General features: G+C 32.1%; 2 protein-coding genes across 2 annotated transcripts; one reads left to right on the top strand and one right to left on the bottom strand.

Annotated features, from left to right (window-relative positions):
• Positions 1-22: 22 nt before the first annotated feature.
• LOC102622556 (nucleolar complex-associated protein 3) lies at positions 23-5,469 on the top strand. The gene is made up of 13 exons (XM_006475268.4): positions 23-241; positions 566-735; positions 848-1,047; positions 1,218-1,426; positions 1,540-1,642; positions 2,307-2,470; positions 2,927-3,065; positions 3,157-3,333; positions 3,427-3,563; positions 3,815-4,144; positions 4,269-4,408; positions 4,507-4,604; positions 4,770-5,469. Exons 1-13 carry the CDS (start codon positions 81-83, stop codon positions 5,274-5,276), a joined length of 2,535 nt encoding a protein of 844 aa, XP_006475331.1. The 5' UTR covers positions 23-80; the 3' UTR covers positions 5,277-5,469.
• Positions 5,470-15,267: 9,798 nt separating this feature from the next.
• On the bottom strand, positions 15,268-16,379 carry LOC102622257 (hypothetical protein). The gene has a single exon (XM_006475267.4). The coding sequence runs from the start codon at positions 15,979-15,981 to the stop codon at positions 15,562-15,564; it is 420 nt and encodes a 139-aa protein (XP_006475330.1). The 5' UTR covers positions 15,982-16,379; the 3' UTR covers positions 15,268-15,561.
• Positions 16,380-21,961: the final 5,582 nt, after the last annotated feature.

The raw sequence follows: 21,961 nt of genomic DNA on the forward strand, positions 1-21,961 counted from the left end.
TCCTTTTCATTATCAAAACCCTAAACCCTGGAGTCTCATCTGAGACTGGAACCAGTGCATTGACGTGACGAATTCGAACGATGGGGAAGAAGCAGAAGCAGAAGATAATACTACCGCCGGAGCTTCCACCCGAAATATTGGAGGACGAAATAGAAGTTTCGGATGAGGACTTGCAATTCGTCAGCGAAAATCGTGACTACGCCGGCTTTGTTTCCCGCTTAGACACTCATTCTATCACCAAGTTCGTAGCTTTTTAACTCTTTGCTTGCCTTCAGTTAAAAATTAGAACACGAAATGTCGTTGTATTCTTTTTTTTTTTTTTTTTGGTTGCTTAATGAGCTCAATATTCATGCTAATTTGCAGAAGAGGTAACTGAAAATAAAATAAAGGCTAATGTTTAAAGAGATGAATGTTTAATTTGGAAAAAGGATCAAAGTTGCAATTTTTACTTGTGTTTAATTTTGTTCCGAGAAAAATGTTTAAAAAAATTGTGAATTATGTGAAATTTGTGTTTTTTTTTAATTGTATAATTTGTCAAAAACATTTGGATTTTTTATTGCTTTAGGCATGTAACACGGGTTGCGGATGTGAAGGAAGATGATTTGGAGGCATTATATGAGAAGCGATTAAGGAAAACGTCGGTGCTGAAAGAAAATGAGGATAAAGGGCTTCAACTTGATCCTGTTGATGCTCTTCCTGTCAAGACATTGGATGGGAAACTCTATTACCGGACGAGTATTGAACTTTTTAATGTTTCCCTTGGTTATTCTTGTTTTGAATCTCGGATGTTCAGTGTTTCAATTGTGGGATGAGATTTGAATGGTTTGTGGTTTCACCTATGATGCAGGACCTAAACCAGAAAATGGCGGAGATGAAAACGAAGTAGGAGAGGGTGAAAAGGATGGCGGTGGAAATGAAGGCATCATTAAGCTGACAAAAGCAGAGAGGAGAGCCAAGCTTAAGAAAAGTAAGAAAGAGGCAAAGAAAGAAGGGAAGAAGTTGAGTAAACCTGAAGAAGCAGAGCAAGCCCCACAAGTGGCTGTGCTGGTACTTTTTTCTTGTTTCTGGATTTCTATTTAACATTTCAATAATTTTTTACCCCCTTCTCAAATGTAGTATAATCTCTTCAAACTGCATCCTTAGTGAGCATGTAATCATAGCACATCTTATACGTGCGTTTTGTATGTTCCATGATGCTATATTTACTCTTTTTCTAGGCTGAGGTGAAAGAAGATCTCACGGCTGAAGAATTGTTTGAAAGCAAGAAGTGTAAACTTGCAGAACTTGGAATGGCACTGCTTGCTGATCCAGAGTCCAATATTAAGTCTTTGAAAGAGATGTTACAAATTGCTAGAGATGACAATCCTTCTATTTCCAAACTTGGGTTTCTGTCATTGTTGGCTGTTTTCAAAGACATTATTCCTGGGTAGAGCTCATGTTTTGTTTTCAAATTCTCCCTGTATGCTTTGTGCATGTTCACCTTTTGTTCTCTACTTATAATTGATAAAGTTTTCTTGCTTTTCTTCATTTATAAGGCAGCTACCGGATTAGGCTTCCAACTGAAAAAGAGCTAGAGATGAAGGTTTCCAAGGAGGTTAAGAAGATGCGATTTTATGAATCAACACTTTTATCCGCTTACAAGGTTGGACTTGTTGCTCCTTTTAGTGACTATTATTTTAATCAGTTTCTGTCTTTTGCAATTTGCATGCATGCACGCTTACTGTGCATTTTTCTTTATATCATTCACATGTTTTGTTTCTTTTAGAGGTAATTTTGAAGTCTTGAGATGACCACAATCTTTGTGTAAGTTGAGCTAAAGGCCTAGAACAGAAATTTGATTGGAGGGAACTCTAAGGAGGATAAACAGTTTTTAGAGGCATAAAGAATTTTCTTTTAACTACTGCCAAAACTCCTGGTTTCATTCGCTTTTATAATTTGAACTCTATTTTTGAATATTTGGCATGATTTTAGTTGCTTGGTCAAGCAGAAGAGAGAGAATTTAAAGTAAAACTTTGGGAGAGGTATGGAAATCAAGGTAATGAATTACATTAGGGGAGAGGAATGGAAATCAAAGTACTGAATTACATTTTATTTATTTAAGAATTAAAAAATGAACCCCACCCCTCTCTGGTATTTCACTTTACATTTTGACTCCTGTCATTTCAAATTGATATTTTTCACTCATATTTTATTGGGAGAAAGAAATATCTAAATCCTTGCCATGGATTAATATTTTTCACTTATTATACTGTAAGGCTATCATAATTTACTGTGAATTAATCTTCTTCTTGGATACCCATTCACAGGCATACCTCCAGAAGTTGATAGCATCAGAAAAGCAGCCTGTGTTTCACCAAGTGGTTGTTCGTTGCATTTGCAATTTGCTTGATGCAGTTCCCCACTTTAACTGCTGTGAGATCCTGTTGGAGGTTGTTGTCAGAAACCTAGGCTCCCAGGATGTTGTTGTGAGGTTCCGTTATATTTATGCTTTTGGCTCTTACTATTTCGCTTCCTTTTCAATTATCTAGTGGGGTCTGGAATCTTGTATGATGGACTGCAGATAAAATAAATGTGCCCTGGTTTCAAAAACCCAGATAATGTCCTTTTTCTTTCATCATTACTTCATTGAGGTTGTGACCTGTCTGTTTCTTCATTTCCCATTTTCCTTTTTCCATAATTTCCAAAATTGAGTAGTTCCAGTCCCTTTTGGCAAATGTCTCTATGCCGGCCACGGTTCCACAGTGAACCATCTTTTCCCTTTCTTGTAACAACTGCATAAATAGGACTGTGGGCTAGAGTTTTCTTTTGCTTCCTCACACAATGTACATTTGTATTACCTGTAATCTGTTTTTAGTTTCAAAGACAATGGAGTACTGTCAAAGATGGTTTTCCTTTTTGTAAAACTAAATTGCCTACTTATTGGCAGGAAACTTTGTTGTGCTACAATCAAGTCACTTTTTACCAACGAAGGAAAACATGGTGGTGCGGCTACTGTTGAGGCAGTTCGATTGATTGCAAACCATGTGAAAGTTAAAAATTGTCAATTGCATCCTGATTTTGTTGAGGTATGATATGCCTTTGGTTTCCTTATTCAGTTCCCTTTTGTTATTCGAATTTTCTACTAAGCTGGTTTAATGAACCTGGCATCTGTCCTAGGTATTTATGTCCTTATCATTTGATGAAGATCTTCAGAGACGTGAAGTGCCAGATGATAAGAGCAAAGTTAAGAACAAGAAAAATAATAAAAGAAAGAGCATTGAGGAGCCTAGCCAATTGCAGCAAAATGAAAGAAAGAAAAACAAGAAAGAATTGATGTTAAAAACGAGAGAGGAGGTATTTATTCTTCCAAAACCATCAATTGCTTCTTTTTTTCTGAAGTTTTGCTCATTATAGTTATGGTACTGACGTTCTTAGTGCTTCACACAGGTTGCTGCTGAGTACAAAGCTGCTTCTCTTGCCCCAGATGTTATGGAGAAGAGAAGGATGCAGACCGAAACAATTTCTGCTGTATTTGAGACTTATTTTCGAATTCTGAAGCACACCATGATGTTCACTGCTGTCAGGTGTGTTCCTATATTATACAATGAAGAACTGGGTTCAGTTGGGTGTGGTTGTGACTCTACTGTACTACAAAGAGGCAGCACTTTACTTTTCGGTTGCTGGAATATTAGCAAATATTATCCGAGATAGCAAAGCAACGTAACTAATCATATATAGCTAGTTTGAACTAGGGCATACATGTTTTGCATGCGTCGTCTGTCTGGAATTTCATGTGTTTTGAGTGGTTGCTTAGTTTACCTGTTTCTTTGCTCAGTTCTGAAGCAAATGCTAGTTCGATTGGTGGTGCATCTGGTGCGCACCCACTGCTTGCTCCATGTCTAAAGGGATTGGGAAAGTTCTCTCATCTCATTGACTTGGATTACATCGGCGATCTTATGAACTATTTGAAAAGGCTTGCTGGTGGAGGTAGCAGCAATGACGGCCCTTCCCAGAAAAACTCGAATCATTTGACTGTTACTGAACGCCTCCGATGCTGCATTGTTGCTTTTAGAGTAATGAGGAATAATCTTGATGCCTTGAATGTTGATTTACAGGACTTCTTTGTCCAGCTTTACAATCTTATTCTTGAGTACAGACCTGGAAGGTTAGTTCTAACCATGCTATACTTAGATCTACAATTTTTCTTGAAAATTTGTTATGGAAACCGCACAAATACTGCTTCTTATTAAAACTTTTCTCATTTCATTTGCAATGTAATTTCTGATCAGAGATCAAGGTGAAGTGTTAGCTGAGGCTTTGAAGATAATGTTATGTGATGATAGACAGCATGACATGCAAAAGGCTGCTGCATTTGTAAAACGGTTGGCTACTTTCTCATTATCCATCGGATCTGCAGAATCCATGGCTGGTATGTTTGTTATTAGATAGAGTTTGTTACTATTTCAGGTACTTTGTTATGGTTTTACTGAAGTTTATTATATGGTTAACTTTTTTGCACTCTTGCAGCCTTGGTCACTTTAAAAAATCTACTGCAGAAGAATATTAAGTGCCGAAATCTGTTGGAAAATGATGCTGGAGGTGGCTCAGTGTCAGGTTCTATTTCGGTGAGTTCTCTTGCTAGTCTTGTTCTGTAATGTTAAAGTGGGAGAGATGTGAAGTTAATGATGACATATGACCCAGCCTACTATTTACACGACAATGGATTGGGGAAGCTTGCGTACCAAGACTGATCTAATCTCTCTCTCTCTCTCTCTCTCTTACACGTGCAGATATATCAGCCCTATGCCATGGATCCCAATTTAAGTGGTGCACTTGCTTCAGTCCTCTGGGAGATCAACCTTCTATCTAAACACTATCATCCATCTATTTCAACAGCTGCTTCAAGCATTGCAGGCATGAACTCTGCTCATAACCAAGTTTATCATGCCATTCTCTCCCCGCAACAAGCTTTCATGGATTTGTTACTTGAAAGGGAGTCATTCAACTCAAAGAGTGATACTCAAAAATCAAGCAGCAGGAGGAAAAGAGGAAATGGGACTTCCATATTGGCAAACACTGAATTATCATCAAACATGTCAGGTTCAATTGATGAGAATGAAGTGAGCAAGAAACTTGGTGACCATTTTATGCTTCTCCGCAACATTAAGGAAAACGAGAGATTGAGGGATGAGTTAGATCGTGCAACGTTATCCCTACATTTATATGATGAATATAAGAAGCAAAAGAAGACTGGAAGCACAAAAACCAAGAAGTGCAAAAAGTTGTTGAATGCTTAGTGTGATATTGTCTGAACCCTGATAATTTGGAAATTTCATTTTTGCTTCTTCTTCCCAGTTTCCTTTTTTGGAACTAGAAATTTCTCCTAATGTGAACTGCTGCTAAGGCAAATATAAAGTGGTGATGGATTTGTTAAAAAATTATGTAGTACCAAAATGATAAATCTTAATTATACAATATTTCTTGAGGCTCCATGCATGTTAGTTCCCATGTATGAGCTAGTTCCCATAACATGTCAAATTGTGTAGTCATGAACTGAGATGATGCCCATTCAGGAGTATCCTTGGACCACAAAGTCCCCTTAATCATGTGCTTTGGAACGTGGCTTGCCCTGATAGGGTTTCAGCTTCCATGAACATAAAAACATTACTCAATAATCACATGAACATTCTTTTCTTTACACAAATGACAAAGCCAAAGCCAAGTCATTTTTTAGTTTTATAAGATCTTTCGGAATGCCAGTTTCAAGACTTTTGATGATCAATGCAAACTTAAAAATTGCATGTGACTCCTCTTATCTCATCACATGCTTCTCTTCATTCATGATTGAATTTTCCCGAGAAAAATTCTCATGATTATTATATATTATAAGCTACCCAGCTCCAGGCTCCAGCTAGATCACTCGTCAACAGCAAAACTACCTATGGCTTCTCGAAAATAACTAGACAAATATATGCGTTATATATTTTTTATATATAACAAGAAAAAATGACAACCATGTACCCTAACTTCGTCTTATACAATTAGACACCTAACATTTAAGAATTAAAACATTGAACATAAGTTTCCTTTCATTACTATTTTTCGCTTATTCGTGGATATTAAACATATTATTGACATTAATTTTATTAGATCTACGTAATGACGAAATTAGTTATGTAAATTGATCAAAAGAAGAGCCGCACACATAATAAATATGAAGTCATTAACCCGTGATGGACTAAATTAAAAAAAAAAAAAAGGACTCTGGGGATTTGAATTTGAATATCCTTTTTGGTGCATAATGTACTGAAGCTAATGATGATTATTGAAAAAAATAATAATAATGAATGTGATTCTACAAGGAAGCTAGCATGTGCTTTTGCCGTAATTGAAGGGCAAGTCAATGAACATTCATTTTCATGGTTCGACTGTTCAAGCACACGTCAAAAAGTCGGTTCAATATTATTATTATTATTATTATTATTATTTTCCCCTCAGCTTATTATATGCTTCATTGTACGAATCATTAGAAGTGCTTTCTGTAGAAGCACTCCTAGATGTAATAAAAATAATGGAAGCTTTTCCTAAAGAAGCTCAAGCACCCGATCGTAATGACATGTGAGTGCGACCGACGCCATTCCTGAAACAGTATGCAAAGATCAAAGAAGAATATTCTTACGAGTGGGAAGTGCTTTTTTTAAGAAGCACTTTCGATAGCTGGCTCAGCTCAGCTGGTAACCCCATGCATTATTAATGCTAGCATACGTAGAACACTAAAGTCTAAGCATTTCAGTTTCTTTATAAACAAACATATTTTGATTCTCACCTGCAATCCCATAATTTCAAGAGCCAATCATGGATGAAGGCCGCGTCTTATGATTTATAATATAATAAGTAAACTCTGACAATACACTTGCAAAATTGTCAATAGAAGAGTCACGCAGTTCTGATCATATATATGCATGCTGTGAACAGCTAGCTTATCATTATTATTATTATTATTATTTGTACAAAAAATACTCTCCTTCATATGTAATGATTCATTTATGTTTTATATAATGATAAGCTTTTGTGAGAAGCTATAACTGCATTCATACTGAAACTTTTTCACTGGTTTTAAACTAGGATAAATGTTCGTTTAATCATATATTTTAACTTAACTACATTATTAACCTGTTTGGGAGTGTTGTGAGCTAGTTGTGCTGTCAAAACTTAACTACTAAAGTGTTGGTAACATTTGTAGCCAAACATTTTAATAGTTGGGCTTTGATAGTTTCGTAAATTTTTTTTCCAACTTCTACTCTATAGCTATGACTTTTACTTCACAGCAGCTACAGCTTAAAAGTTACAGCATCTCACTCCCAAACACACCCTACATTTCCACCCTTACTTGTTACTTCTGTTTTGCTTTTACAATAATAAGACTTCTTGTAATAATATTCTTTACATTAATTAATTTATTTATAAAAATCTAATTAGAAAACTAACAATAATTATTTATTAGAATTAAAATTGAACATAGACACGAGTGCATTGAGTCGAATTTATTAGGATTAAAATTGATAATGTATATTTTTCTGGTTACTCACCGAATTCTGACTAAACTCTTCAGTCTTCCTCTGCTAATTATACCCAAAAAAAAATGATCAATACCTAAATATAACTAACGTATATGAAGGGCACTCAAATAATTTTTTCTTTAATTTTTTATTCATTTTCTTATCCCCCTTCATATATTTTGTTCTTTCTTTTTAGTCATTCTTATACGTCGCTGAGTGAGAGATATCTCATATTGTAAAAAGAATAAAAGATTAAAAATTAGTCTTTTAACCTACTACGTATCACAAACCAAATCATCAAACTTTGAAAAAATAAAATTCCAACCTATATATTACAACACACGATCAAAACACTCTGTCATTCGTCGTATCAAGACTCTTTTTTCTTTTTTCTTTTTTCTGTTTTTTCCTTTAATTTCTTTTTGACTTTAAGAATTTTCTTTGGTACCTATAACTATCTAAAATATTTTATTAATTTTAAACTAATTTAAACAACCCTAGTTTATTAATTTAAACTTTGTAGTCAACATAATAACATCATCAACTACCAGTAGCAGCCTTATTAAATCAAGTTCTAGATCTAGGGGGGGTAGCTGATCACAAGTTTCACTCGATTTTCTTGCTTAGCTTTTGAATTTTTTAGTTCAGTAGATTATTCGTAATCATGATTACCAATTATTCAATTAAATCACTAGTCATCTAGAAAATATTATTTAAATTGCATGTTCACTTTAGCGTCCATGTGACACGACATTGCACTGAAAAGCTTTCGAGTCTTAATTCTTATGGTATCTTTAGTCAATAAAATTATGCTTCCTTATCTTTGCCCCATAGAACCCACAAATCAAATCAAATTAATTATTAAAAGTTAATTTTCTCTTTTTCTTCTGTCTTGTTTCAGGCGTCGTGTCGTAAAGGGTAGAAAGATTATCCGTGATTTATTCATTAACCAATATATATATATATATATATATATATATATATATTAGAGAGTGTGTGCTTATTAGAGATCTCTCGTTATATTAAAGTCAGGATAAAGTAAAATATATATATATATATATAGATGCCACTTGTTTCAAATGTGGTATGAAAGGTCATACTGCAAAGTTTTGCAGAATGAACAAGAGACTCCAAGAGCTTGACCTCAATGAGGACATCCTTTCCAAAATAGCCCCCCTCCTTATAGAGTCCTCAGACTCTGAGTCTTCCATGTCGGGAGATAATGACCCCCTCCAAGTTGATGAGTTATTTGATTCAGACACCTCTGCATCTAGCAGCAGCAATTCTGATTCGGATTCCTATTTAAAGAAAATCAATGTTTTGACTAAAGACCAAGAAATTTTTCTTGAACTTGTAAAGCATATTTCAGATCCAAATCTTCAAAAAGAATATCTTGATAAACTTTTGAAAACCATGGATTCTGACAAAGCCGGAACCTCAACTGAGATTTCTAAGGTTCCAATTATTAAGAAGAATTCTTATGATCTCACTCAAATTTTGGATAAAAAGAAAACAAAAAAGGCAGTTCCTAATATCCAAGATCTTCAGAAAGAGATAAAAGAAATCAAATGTGAAATCAGAGATTTAAAAGAAAAACAAAAAAGCGATTCTGAGACTATCCAACTTCTTTTACAAAAACAATTGCAAGATAATTCAGACAATGAATCCAATCCTGATGATGGTGAGGATATTAAAGTAGAAAACATAGAGTCTGTGCCCAATGATTTTCTATTTGTTTTAAAGCAAATCACCACAAGAAAGTATTTGATTAAAGTCACTCTCATCTTTTCTGATGATTTTGCTATGGACGCCATTGCCCTTTTTGACACTGGCGCTGATTTAAATTGCATCAGGGAAGATATCGTCCCCAAAAGATTTCATGAAAAAACAAAAGAAAGACTTTCTGCCGCTAATAATTCAAAATTGAATGTTAGTTCCAAAGTTGAAGCCTCGATTTATAATAATAAAATTGAATTTAAAACTTCTTTTGTTCTTACAAATGATATACACCATGCTATCATTTTAGGAACCCCTTTTATAAATCTTATAACCCCGTATGCTGTCAATTATGATGGTATATATTTCAAAGCAAAATCCAAAGACCTTGTTTTCTCGTTTATTGAAAAACCCAAAACAAGGAATTTGAATATTGTCAAAGCTTGTTCTGTTTACCAAAATAAGATTAATGCCATTCTTAAGTCCAAACAGGATGATTTATTTTGCTTACAAAAAGATTTAAATTTCCAAAGAATTGAGAATCAACTTCAGAATGATTCTATACAAAGAAAAATTCTTGATTTCAAAAGCCTCATTGAAAAAGAAATATGTGCTGATTTACCATCTGCTTTTTGGAAAAGGAAACAACATTTGGTAGATCTGCCTTATGAAAATTCTTTTGATGAAAAACAAATACCCACCAAAGCACGTCCAATCCAAATGAACATGGATTTGGAACAACATTGTAAAGATGAGATTAATGATCTTGAAAATAAAGGACTTATTGTAAAATCAAGATCACCTTGGTCTTGTGCCGCTTTTTATGTCAACAAAAATTCTGAAATTGAAAGAGGCGTTCCTAGACTTGTGATAAATTATAAGCCCTTAAATAAAGCCTTAAAATGGATTAGGTACCCCATACCTAATAAAAAGGATTTGCTCCAAAAATTGTGTTCTGCTCTTATTTTTTCAAAATTTGACATGAAGTCTGGTTTTTGGCAAATTCAAATTCATCCAAAAGACCGTTATAAAACTGCTTTTACTGTTCCATTTGGACAGTACGAATGGACTGTTATGCCCTTTGGTTTAAAGAATGCACCCTCGGAATTTCAAAGAATCATGAATGACATTTATAACCCCTACTCCGAGTTTTGTATTGTTTATATTGATGATGTGTTGATTTTTTCTCAAAGTATTGATCAACACTTCAAACATTTAAAGACTTTTCATCTTGTTACAAAAAAGGCTGGCCTGGCTCTTTCAAGTACAAAGATTTCATTATTTCAAACAAAAGTCAGGTTCCTTGGTCACCATATTTCCAAAGGCACTATTACCCCTATTGAGAGATCACTTTTGTTTGCGGATAAATTCCCAGACAAAATTCTTGACAAAACCCAATTACAAAGATTTCTTGGTAGTTTAAATTATGTTCTTGATTTCTGCCCTAATATCAATAGGATGTCTAAACCTTTGCATGATAGGTTAAAAAAGAATCCTGTTGCATGGACAGAAGAGCATACCAAAGTGGTTAGATTAATAAAGCAATCTGTAAAAAACATTCCTTGTTTATTTCTTGCAAATCCTGCATTACCTAAAATTGTTGAAACCGATGCATCTGACATAGGTTATGGAGGAATTTTGAAACAAAGGGATAATGATAAAGAACAGATAGTTCAATATGTTTCTGCTCATTGGAATGACTGCCAGAAAAACTATTCTACTATCAAAAAAGAAATCCTTTCCATTGTTTTATGCATTACAAAATTTCAAAGTGATTTATTAAATCAAAAATTTTTACTTAGAATTGACTGCAAAGCTGCAAAACATGTTTTAGAAAAAGATGTTCAAAACATTGCATCAAAACAGATTTTTGCACGATGGCAAGCTATTTTAAGCGTTTTTGATTTTGATATTGAGTTTATTAAAGGTGATAAAAATTCTGTTCCTGATTTTCTAACCAGAGAATTTCTTCAAAACAGATAATGCCGCCAAAGAAGAATAAAGGTAAAGCAGTTCTCAAAGACTCTGGTTCCCAAGAACCTTCCAAAGAACCCCTTTCAACCCCTTCCAAAGAAAAATTACTTTCTTCAGCCTTACCCATTAAATCTTGGATTGAAATGGTTGAAGAACATGGAGCCCAATACAAATCGGTCTCTTCTGACGACCAAGTAAAGCAATGGATGAGTTCCATTACAAAATCTCCTGAGCTCATGCTCGCCCTCCAAAACCTTTCTCAAAGCCAAATTTCTCCTAAAAAAGAAATTGAAATTACAAAACCCTCTTCCCAAAATGTTGTTGTCTCTGCTGAAAGCTCATCTTCTCAAATTGTGCTTTCTCAGCCAACACCTTCAAAGAAAACCTCCGATTGGTTTGATAAAACCCATTTTCAAAACATTCTTTCTCTAGAAGATGGATTTTACCATTCTGATCCTTTTCAAAGCATTTCAAAGTTTTTTCCCAAAGGCTGGTTTTTCAAACCATGGGATTTGACAAAACCCCAGTCTTATTATCAAAGCATTTTGGAAATAACTGAATCTGTTAAATTCAAACATTTCTTTCTTGACAAAGCCCATCCAGAACCGGCTTATTCAACGGCCACAATCCTCAAAGTATTGAGCCCAAATCAGTGGGGTGACCTACTCCACAATTGTAAAACCTTCCCTCTAAATTTTGAAACCCGTTTACCACATTGTCGGACTTTTTCCTACTGGGATTACCAACAAGCATGGTATAACACCTTCTTTATCCAAAACCCTAAAAAATCCCACTCTTGGTTATTTTTCTTCAACACAAAGATAACCGTTCAAAGCCTTCCAAATTGGTTTCAACATTGGTGGAATCATTTTGGCCCAATTCCACAAATCATATATATATATATATATATTTGAATACATTATAGGATAAATATAATGTATTGGAATTTGTGTTTTTTACCTTTTTAACTTATATTTGACTTTAGCATAATAAATAATTATTGATCGTGTGTGTGTATATATATATATATTAGAGATAATATTATTTCTTAATTGATCAAAGATTTGTTTGAGATTGAGGTACTGTAACTTTTAAATTACAGCTGTTATGAAAAAAAAAAACTATAATTATAGAACAAAAATTAATAATATATAGTAAACATAAATTTTAAATAATAATTTTGACAAAATTATTAAAAATATAATAGATTTTTTATGATACAGGTGAAAAATCATGTCAACATAACTTCTAAACCATAGCAGTTAGTGTTTATCAAACACTTTAGTGATGTAACTCTTAAGTTATAGTTGTACAAGTTCAATCCCAAACGCACTCCAAAAGAATTTTGATGAAGCACACGCAATCCTGAGTGTATGGGTTTTTTTTTTTTTTTTTTTTTTCCATAGAAAGTGACAATTCTTCCACTACTTATAACAGCGGAAAGAAATCCAAAACTTTGTGACAACTTAGCCTACTCACATGCAATATCAGAATATTATCAATTTGAATAATTTAATCAATTAATTTTTAGAGTAATTTTCAACATGCAGAATCAAGAATAACTTAGGATGAGTCCCAACAAAACTAGAATCATATCCTATATTGGTGATTTTTGTCACAAAAGAAATTCGATTTCTATTTATCTGATGGGGGTATATATATTGATGTCTTTTCGGATCGAACATTTGAGCAAAATCAACATTATGACTTAAGAGTCATTTTCCCGGTGGTAAATAATTATAATATTACGGTATATTTGTGTTCTAATGACACTATTATATTGCCATTTACTGACACTTGTTATCAAATATAATGTTTGCTTATTACGCTACACTTCACTGAAAAAAAAAAGGTACTTTGGAGCATCAATAACATAAGTTATAATTATTATTTGTAAATATTATTTTAATAATAAATATGTATTTTATATTTTTAAGATATAATATTAAGCAAATAACCCGATTATCCTTTAAATTTTTTGTATCAAAGCGATTATTGAATATTATAAAAATAATAGAAGAGAAAGTGGGCATGTATAAATTTTTGGAGGGAAAAGCCTGATAATCTCCCATAATTTGTATATGAAATTTTATTCAGTAATTATGAAAGCACCCACCTTGTTTTTAGGTGAAGATGGCCTCAAAATTAAGCATGTATTAGTTGAATTAAAGAGAGATAAGACAAAAGACAAAAGCATGATTATATTGAGTTTGTAATAATCGTAACTGTTTAAGAATCATTAGAGTTTGCTAATCAACTGCCGCATTATCCGCTTCTTTTATTCGCTTTATCCTTGGATTCTACAAAAGCACAGCATTGTTATTTGTTTGGATAAGTGGTTAAAGTTCTCCCAATGAAACATATAATAAACCTAAACTTACGTTTTTATACATAGAGTGATCATTATTAATAAGGAAATTCTCACTTTATTATCATTAAAATGTAAATTATTTGGAATTCAATAAATTAATATTATATTTTTTTGTCTTCTAGTATGTTAAAATTTATATTTTTTATATTTATTAATGTCATCTTTACTTTATTAAAATATAGACAATGCTAAAAAATCACATTTTAATTTCGCGGAGATATCCACGTGTGAGCATCACTGTATATGTATAACTTACGATAATCTTTTTATTTAGAGCTATTACTAAGACAAAAGTTACTAAATAAATTTATTTTATACAAGTTAATGTGATATAAATATATCAATTAACACAATCATATGGACCAGTGCTTTTATCCTACCAATATGGGTTACCCACCCCATTAGTTAATTGATTATATTTTTGTGACTGCCATATTGCTTACAATCAAATCACTAGTAAATATGATAGAGATGTAAACACCTTTGTACAAATAAGTGTGTATAAACTAATGTAAATATCACTAGTAAATATTTTTTTTGGTTTCATGAAAACAATAATTGAAAAATAATACCGAATGCGTCCTAAATCTTTTTATAAAATTGTGAATGTGGGTAATGGGTATAACATAAAATTGTCAAATTGTGTGACTGTAATCTTCCACTAGCTTTTGTTAGAAAGAAATATCACACACACACACACATAAGAGTGATTATCCCAAAAAAGAAAAGAAAAGAAAAGAAAAGAAAAAAAAAAGCCGAATAAATAGAAAGAAAATTATTCATATTTCTATAATAGAAATAGTAGTAATAATATTAATTAACAGTAAAAGCAAAACGTTAAAATGAAAAATAAATGAACTTAGAAGGTAACGTACGCACTCGTGTTGCATCAAACCGCACATCCTTCATTATTATTGCACCCACAAAACGCTAATTTCTATCCGCACCGTAATTGACCACATTACCCTCACTTTTAATTCGAAATTATGCATGTATCCAACATTCTCAAGTAGTACCCAACATCACCCTATCATCCTCATGAAACAACCACCGCAAATTCCTTCAAATTACAATCTTGCCCCCATTCTCTCTCTCTCTTTTATTTTTCTTTTGGCCTCAAATTACATTGAAATTAACATTCTTTCAAATTTATGACTGTGAAGTTTTTTTTCCTTGAATATTAATAATTGGATAAAAGATGAGTCAAAAATCTAGTAAAGAGGAGAGACATACTTCCAACTAAAGAGAAATGGGGGAGTCTCAAATATCAATGTGATATTATCAAAATAATAATAGCTATTATATTTTATTTTACCTAAACCTATAATAAATGTTAGAATCCTTATCGTAAAGAATCTAAAACTTAATGTAGAAGATAATAATCGTGCATATCCAAAGATTTATTTGATCCTAAAAATCAGATCTCACCAATATACGAATTTTGTAATTCATATTTCATTCTATCATGGTAATCGGAAAAAAAAAAAAAAAAAAAAAAGAGTAAAATTTTCACACTAGCTTAATTTTGTTTTATTTCATCTTAAGTCCTGAACAAATTTTCTCAGCAAGCAAACACCAGCTTCAATGGCTAAAGCAGTAGTAACATGTAACAGCTGCCATAAGTTTCTCAAGAAAACTCAAATTATGCCAAAATAATAGGAAAAAAAATGGAGCAAAAAGCAAAGAGCAATTTTCATTTTCATTTCTCCGTCGCCGTTTCAGTCTCATTTACAACAGACTACTACCAGCAACAAAACTACTCACCAAACCCCTAAAAATTTTCTCTTTTAAAAAAGAGAAAATAAAAAAAAAAGGAAGAAAGATCTTAAAAAACTATTTACAAAAAAAAAACAAAAAAAGAAAAAGACCTCGTTTCTGTGTATTTTATAGATACATATGTATATCAAGATCTTTCCTATTTTCTCCTATTTTTTCTCCATTTTTCTTTTGAAAAACAAGATACTAAAAATACTCGTCGGAGACGGAGCTGAGCAGATCCTGTAGGTCACGCGACTCAAGTCCCAGTCGGAGCGATTCCACGACGCGCTCGAAAACCACCACGTGACAGGGAATGCGGAGGACGCCTTTTTGTTCGTAGCCGTACTCTTGAGCCGACTTGTTGAGCAAGCCGACGAAGACGGGGTGATTCAGCAGCTCGGCGCTGACCACGAACCGCTCCATCTCGTCTCCGACGTAGACCGGCACGTGGCCTTCGGGGACCGGCTTCGAGTTCGGTGACCGGCGTGCCAACGACGCCTTGAGAGCGCGGAACGACTCCGCGCGACGCGGGCGGCGGCGCGCTGCTTGCGTGGAGTCGGACCGCAGGAGACTGTACTGCGAGGAGTCGGCGACGCGAGAAAGACGGCGAATTAATTGCTTCATCTTCGACTTAAGGTCAATTTTGGTGGAATTTGAGCTGAAATCGAGTGAGTTTGAGTGTGAAGACTAAGGAAGACTAAGGATTTAACAGAAGGAAAAGGGGTGTTTGGTTCGCGAGAAAGTGAGAGAAAATTTTTGCGCTTGGGGAGAGGAAAGAGTTAAGAGTGGGGGGATAATAAAGGGGGAGCGGGGCGAATAAAGAAAGCGAAAGAGAGACACAGAAAGGTGATGATGAGAGAGAGAGAGAGGTACGTGTAGGAGTACTTGTCAGGTACAATCTCACACAATTGCTGAGGGAAATAAATACTCAATATTTATTAATTATTCTTTTTTTTTTTAAATTTTCTATAATTTAATTAATGATTTTATGTATTTTATTTTTAAAATGAAAGTGTGGCGCGCACGATGAGTCAGCTCAGATAGAAGTTGCCAAGTTGGGCGGTTGTTTCTTGTACGGTGGAATGCCTTCAACCGAAGGCAATAATTAAGCTATAATATATGTTAGTTACATCAATACATAGGTAATTTTTTTTTTATGATTCTTTAATTATTTATCTGACAATAACTCAGTCATAAAAAAAAAAATTACTTAAACGTTGGTAACTTCATTATCACTAATTTTTTTAATGATAAAATTTTAATATTTAAGAGAAAAAGAAAAATCAAGATTATTTGAGATTGATACGTACGAATAAGGTAGATTTATATTTTTATTAAACTTAATCACGGGAAACATTAAATAAAAAAAATATTAACTATAATTCGTGCTTATCACTTTATACTATTCTTGCAGATAATTTTTATAGTCTTTGAAGGCAGGCGTTTTTATTTATGGATTAAAAACTTTGTTTTACACTTTCCATCTCCAAGGGTCCCAAGTGACCTTTCCGCAGGGTCAATAGTCCATAGGATGAAAAAGCAAAACACTTTAGTAATTACAACTATTGTTAATGATATTAAGAGATAAATAAAAGAAAGATAAAAAGATACCCCACTTTCAAAGTTTGCATAGATAATTAGATCCGTTTCAAAAGTACACAGTTGCACCTATCATTTCAAATATATATATATATATATTTATTTAAATATAACTGCGTTAGTGATTGAGTAATAATAAATGTATCAAAAATTTGTTTGTTTTAAATTTTATCTTAAATGATGTGTCATTAATTAAGTGGTTGGTAATTTTTTACAAGATATAATTAAATTAATTACATAGTACCACACTCATTTGAGATAATTTTTTGAGATAAAATTTGAGATGTGTAACGTTACTTTTTGTGAATTATATCTATTTAATTAGATATAAATATATTAATATACTATAATATTATGAGTTTGAACGAAATTAAATAAGTAAAATGCTAACAAAAAACAATTTAAGACTGGCTTACCTTTCAAATCGAAAAAAAAAAAACTCCATTGAAATAGAAGAAATTTATTAACAAGAGAGGGTAAAACAAAATGTGAGTTAACGGTTTATTTCTTAAACCGTTGGAAGTTTGGGCGTCGATGTCTGTCATAGTTCGAAAAATAAATCGACATGAAAAGTTTAAAAAGGGGCGACAGCCATCCTCTGAAAAAGGGGCAAAAAAAAGAAAAAAAAAGGAGACACAGCCCGAAAAATAAACGTTGGCTGCGCGCAATTATCGGGCATGAATCATTTTTAAATCATTTTTTTTTTTTCCGTAGTCCAAATGCAGTACAATTCCGTGACTCCGAATGCCCCTTTACCTTTAACGTCTTTTGTCATCTAATCAACGTGTCATATTTAAAACTACCCACGCTCCGGCCATCCCCCGTGATCCCACGCGCACATTAAAAATATCATTATTCCTAGAAATTATCGTTCACGCACCCCGTAGGAGGCGATGGGGATGGGACAATATTCTTTAGAATAAATGGAGGATAAGAAGATGAGATGTTGAGAATTGAGATACTACTGTTAGTGCCGTACATTTCAAATTATTTATTTAAAAATTTATCTTAAATAATGTGATATTTATTAATTAATTAATTAAAATAATATAATTAATTTACTTAAATATTTTAAAAATTATTAATTAATTAATTAATGATATATTTGAGATGGAATTTAAGATAAAAAAGTTTAGTATATCTATCGTCACTCGTTGAGATGAGTAGTGCCGCACATTCTGAATGTTTATTTTTTTTTAATTTTTGGTTTAATTTTGTTTTGTTTTGGAATCTAAGCAAGTTGTGTTTAGCGAACCCACTCCCCCACGGCATTTTCACACTTGTGTGTTTTTTACAAAGGAATCGGCTTTTTCTCTCTTTTTGATTCCGTGTAAAGTCACTCCTTTCGCATCATTCTTCATAGATGCCTGAATCTTTAAATCAAAAGACAAACTTTATTGTTAAAAATAAAAACATAAAGTGAACAATACCAATCGACACCCAACTCTTGTAAATCTCACATAGGTAGAGTGGAAAATAATCTATTTATAATATTATAAAAAGATTATAAATAATTTTGAGAGCAAACAAAGTACTTAATATGATAATTTAACTTGTTGGAGGAAAGGGGGGGGGGGGGGGGATTGGGATAAGATTATTATTATTAGATGGGTCAAGAAAGGAGGAGTTTGAATATCGTGAAACCACACCAACTTGGGTGCTTTCGTTCAAATTGGGAAGCATGCATTTTAATTAATCCTAATGAGTAAAATTGATTAAAAAAAAAAAATAGATGGATCAACAAAGAGAAATAATTTACAAATATCATAACAATACAAACCGAAGTTGGCATTGGGTTTTTACCAATATCTCAAAAGAAATCCTGCCAACTATATTTACAGATAGTGAACTAAAAAGTTTCAGATTTTCTTAGATATTTTTTTCCAATTTGGGGTTTTTTCTTTTTCTTTTTTTTTTAATAAAAAAGATGGAATTCCCAAATTAGGAGAAAATAATAAATTTCTATACCAAACTTGTAGTGTTTGATTTTATCAAAACAAGAAGCCAAAAGTTCTTTTCAAGTGGCCAAAATTAGGGCTTTTCTAGTCCTTTAGATTTGTACACTGATACACAATTTTAATGAAGAAGCCAACCCTAGCTAGCTGCCAAAGCGGCAACAACCGCTGCCAAAAAAAAAAATAACTTTCTTAATAATCGGATTTTATTAATCGATTCGATATACGGTTTGATTTTATAATTTGTCCGGCAAATACTACTCTCAGATTTAATCAATTCGATATGCGGTTCGATTTTTATTAATATGAAATGATTTAAAAGTACTAAAAAAAGAAAAAATTGAATCAATTTCTCATCTTATTCGAGAAATTTGTGATTTTGATAAAAATGTTTAGTCACAAGCATTCTTTTTTATAGAAAAATTGATAATTTTCTTATTTAGAAAATGTGTTTAAGATTAAAATGTACATAATAATTCCGATCAAACAAGTGGATCAAAAGTGAATAAAATTATATTTTACGACTTCAAATAAAAATTAACAAGAAATCATTGTCATAAAGAAAAAATTTCGTCTAATACAACAAATACTAGGTCATGTGAAAAGAAGGTAAAGCCTTATTTTAGAGTACATACTTGTTTAGTCCCTATAATTTAATTAAATGTCTATTTAGTCTCTATATTTTAAATAATACTTCAAAATATCCTTACGATTAAATATGTTACATTCTTACTCTTAACTTTTCTTAGCTTTTATCATAATATTCTTACAACAATATTCTTGATATTAATTAATTTATCTTTATGAAAGCTAACTTAACCAATAATGATATATTGGCAACTTAACCAATAATGATATATTGGCAACTTAACCAATAAATAGCAATATGAGATAACCAATATGTTTTATAACCATGCAGCAATCTTATTAATAATTATTTTTTAAAAATAATATATTAAATTAATCTTAAAAATAAATTAATAATATAAAAATTTAGAGTAAATTTTTATGTTATTTGTAAGACTAAATTGGCAAATTATCAATTTTTTTTTCTTTTTATTGACATCCTTAAGAGTATTGTTGTAAGGGTATTATTATATTAAAAAAAAGAAAAAAGATGAGAAAAGTATAACATATTTAACCGTTGGAGTATTTTAAAGTAAAATTTTTAAATATAAAAAATAAACAGGAAATTTCATTTTCATCAACCTCACATCATATCATGAACAAGAACTACTCGAATTATGATTGAATTGTTAATGAATAATGGTCCAAATGAAACGATTAAAAATTTTGAAAATGGTGTAAGAATATGATTGATTATCCAATCCGATCGGGTGCGCAAAGCTCTTGGGTATCTTCTTGATTTATTTTATGCACTGTGATTGTGCCACGTTAACAGAAACTAACCAGCTGTACCACCTGTATGTAATCGACGAATTTGGAATACAAGATGACTGTCATCGCATAATCATTTCGAATATTTTATTATAAGATATTCAAATGTGAACGCTGATCGGCGGTCGTAAACACTTACGCTTATCATATTTCATATTTCTTCAATGTTCTTCGAAAAGCTGAAAGTATCAACAAACAGTTTGAAAATCATTTTCAATCAAAATTTAACACCGCGTTTGCGCAGCTGTATTTTTTTTTTTTTTTTTTTTTTTGCACACTTCTAAACTTGAATCTGCATGAACGCACATGCATGATTGTTGCCTGAGCTGTTACTTGATCTTGCTCTTGAATCAGCACCGTCCAAATCAGATTACTGACACTGAGGATAATGATCTTTGATTCCCAAGTGGGCATTGATGTGATGTTTTTATGATATGCACTGATGAGGTGATGTGGGAATTGAGCTAAACATTGAATATGTATAGTGTCGATATGGTGTAAGATATTAGATTTTATTAAACTACGAGTTTTAATAACTTTTATGATTAATATTACACTATTAACCAACTTGGTCTAGTAATTTTTTGAGATTTTAATAAATTCAAAATCCTGAATATCACATTAATAAATCATATATTAATGTCTCAACAATATTAATTCTTTTGAAAGCCGTGATAAATAAATAAATAAATAATAAACCCTATTTGAATAACCAAAAGATGATTGTATGAATACTAATCATGAGGCATTAGAGAATTATTTGATAACAGATTAATTAAAATCTACCCCCACCCTAATTATGCTTATATCACTTTGTCTCGCTTGCTTGTCCTCAAAGAATGGTGCACGCAAATATATAGCTAGGGTTAGGTCATGCATGAAAGGTACGTGAATTTTTTTTTTCTTTTTCTTGCAAGCAAAAATCAATGAGGGCACCCACAAAAAAAAAAAAATAATAAAATAAAAATGAAAGACTTGCGTAATCATGATATCACACATACTTCATCTAGAGGTCTGTTCTCATTTGTTTGTTTGTTTGTTTGAAAATTCTAATTTTCTCTCGTTCACTTAATTGATTTTGGTTGTTGGATTAATTTATAATAGCAGCTAAAAATTGTCACAGTTAATGTTTACAAGAAGGAAAAATTAGGAAATCAATCTATAGCAACGCATGGAAAACCAAAAAATAAAAATAAAAATTTGAATGTATCAAATGTCTATATATATAATTAATGTATTTGATAAATTTCACAGTATATCAATTTATAAAACATAAATATGGTTATCATTATTGTTTTTCAATATAGACGTTAGCGTATATGAAAATTGTGTTACGTACAAAAGCGTTTTTTTTTATTGAATTAATATAAACTTCTTTTACTAAATTTATTTTAAAGTAAAAATTAAATGGTTTGGTGAATGAAGAAGAATCAGATTAATCCAACAAGAAAAGTAGAAAACTTTTGTACAAGAAGATAACATTTTCATTGGCCATTTTTTTTTTTTGCCTCATAAAGAAAAGGACACCTAAATAAATAAATAAAAATATCATACAGAATACTCTAAATTATTTACCTTTGACGCATTCTATGCAATATAAAAAAGAATGGCAAATTTAAAGATTTTTATGTGTTTGGCTTTTGGTATTTTGG

The sequence above is a fragment of the Citrus sinensis genome, chromosome 9, assembly GCF_022201045.2.
Source record: "Citrus sinensis cultivar Valencia sweet orange chromosome 9, DVS_A1.0, whole genome shotgun sequence".
Taxonomy (NCBI): domain Eukaryota; kingdom Viridiplantae; phylum Streptophyta; class Magnoliopsida; order Sapindales; family Rutaceae; genus Citrus; species Citrus sinensis.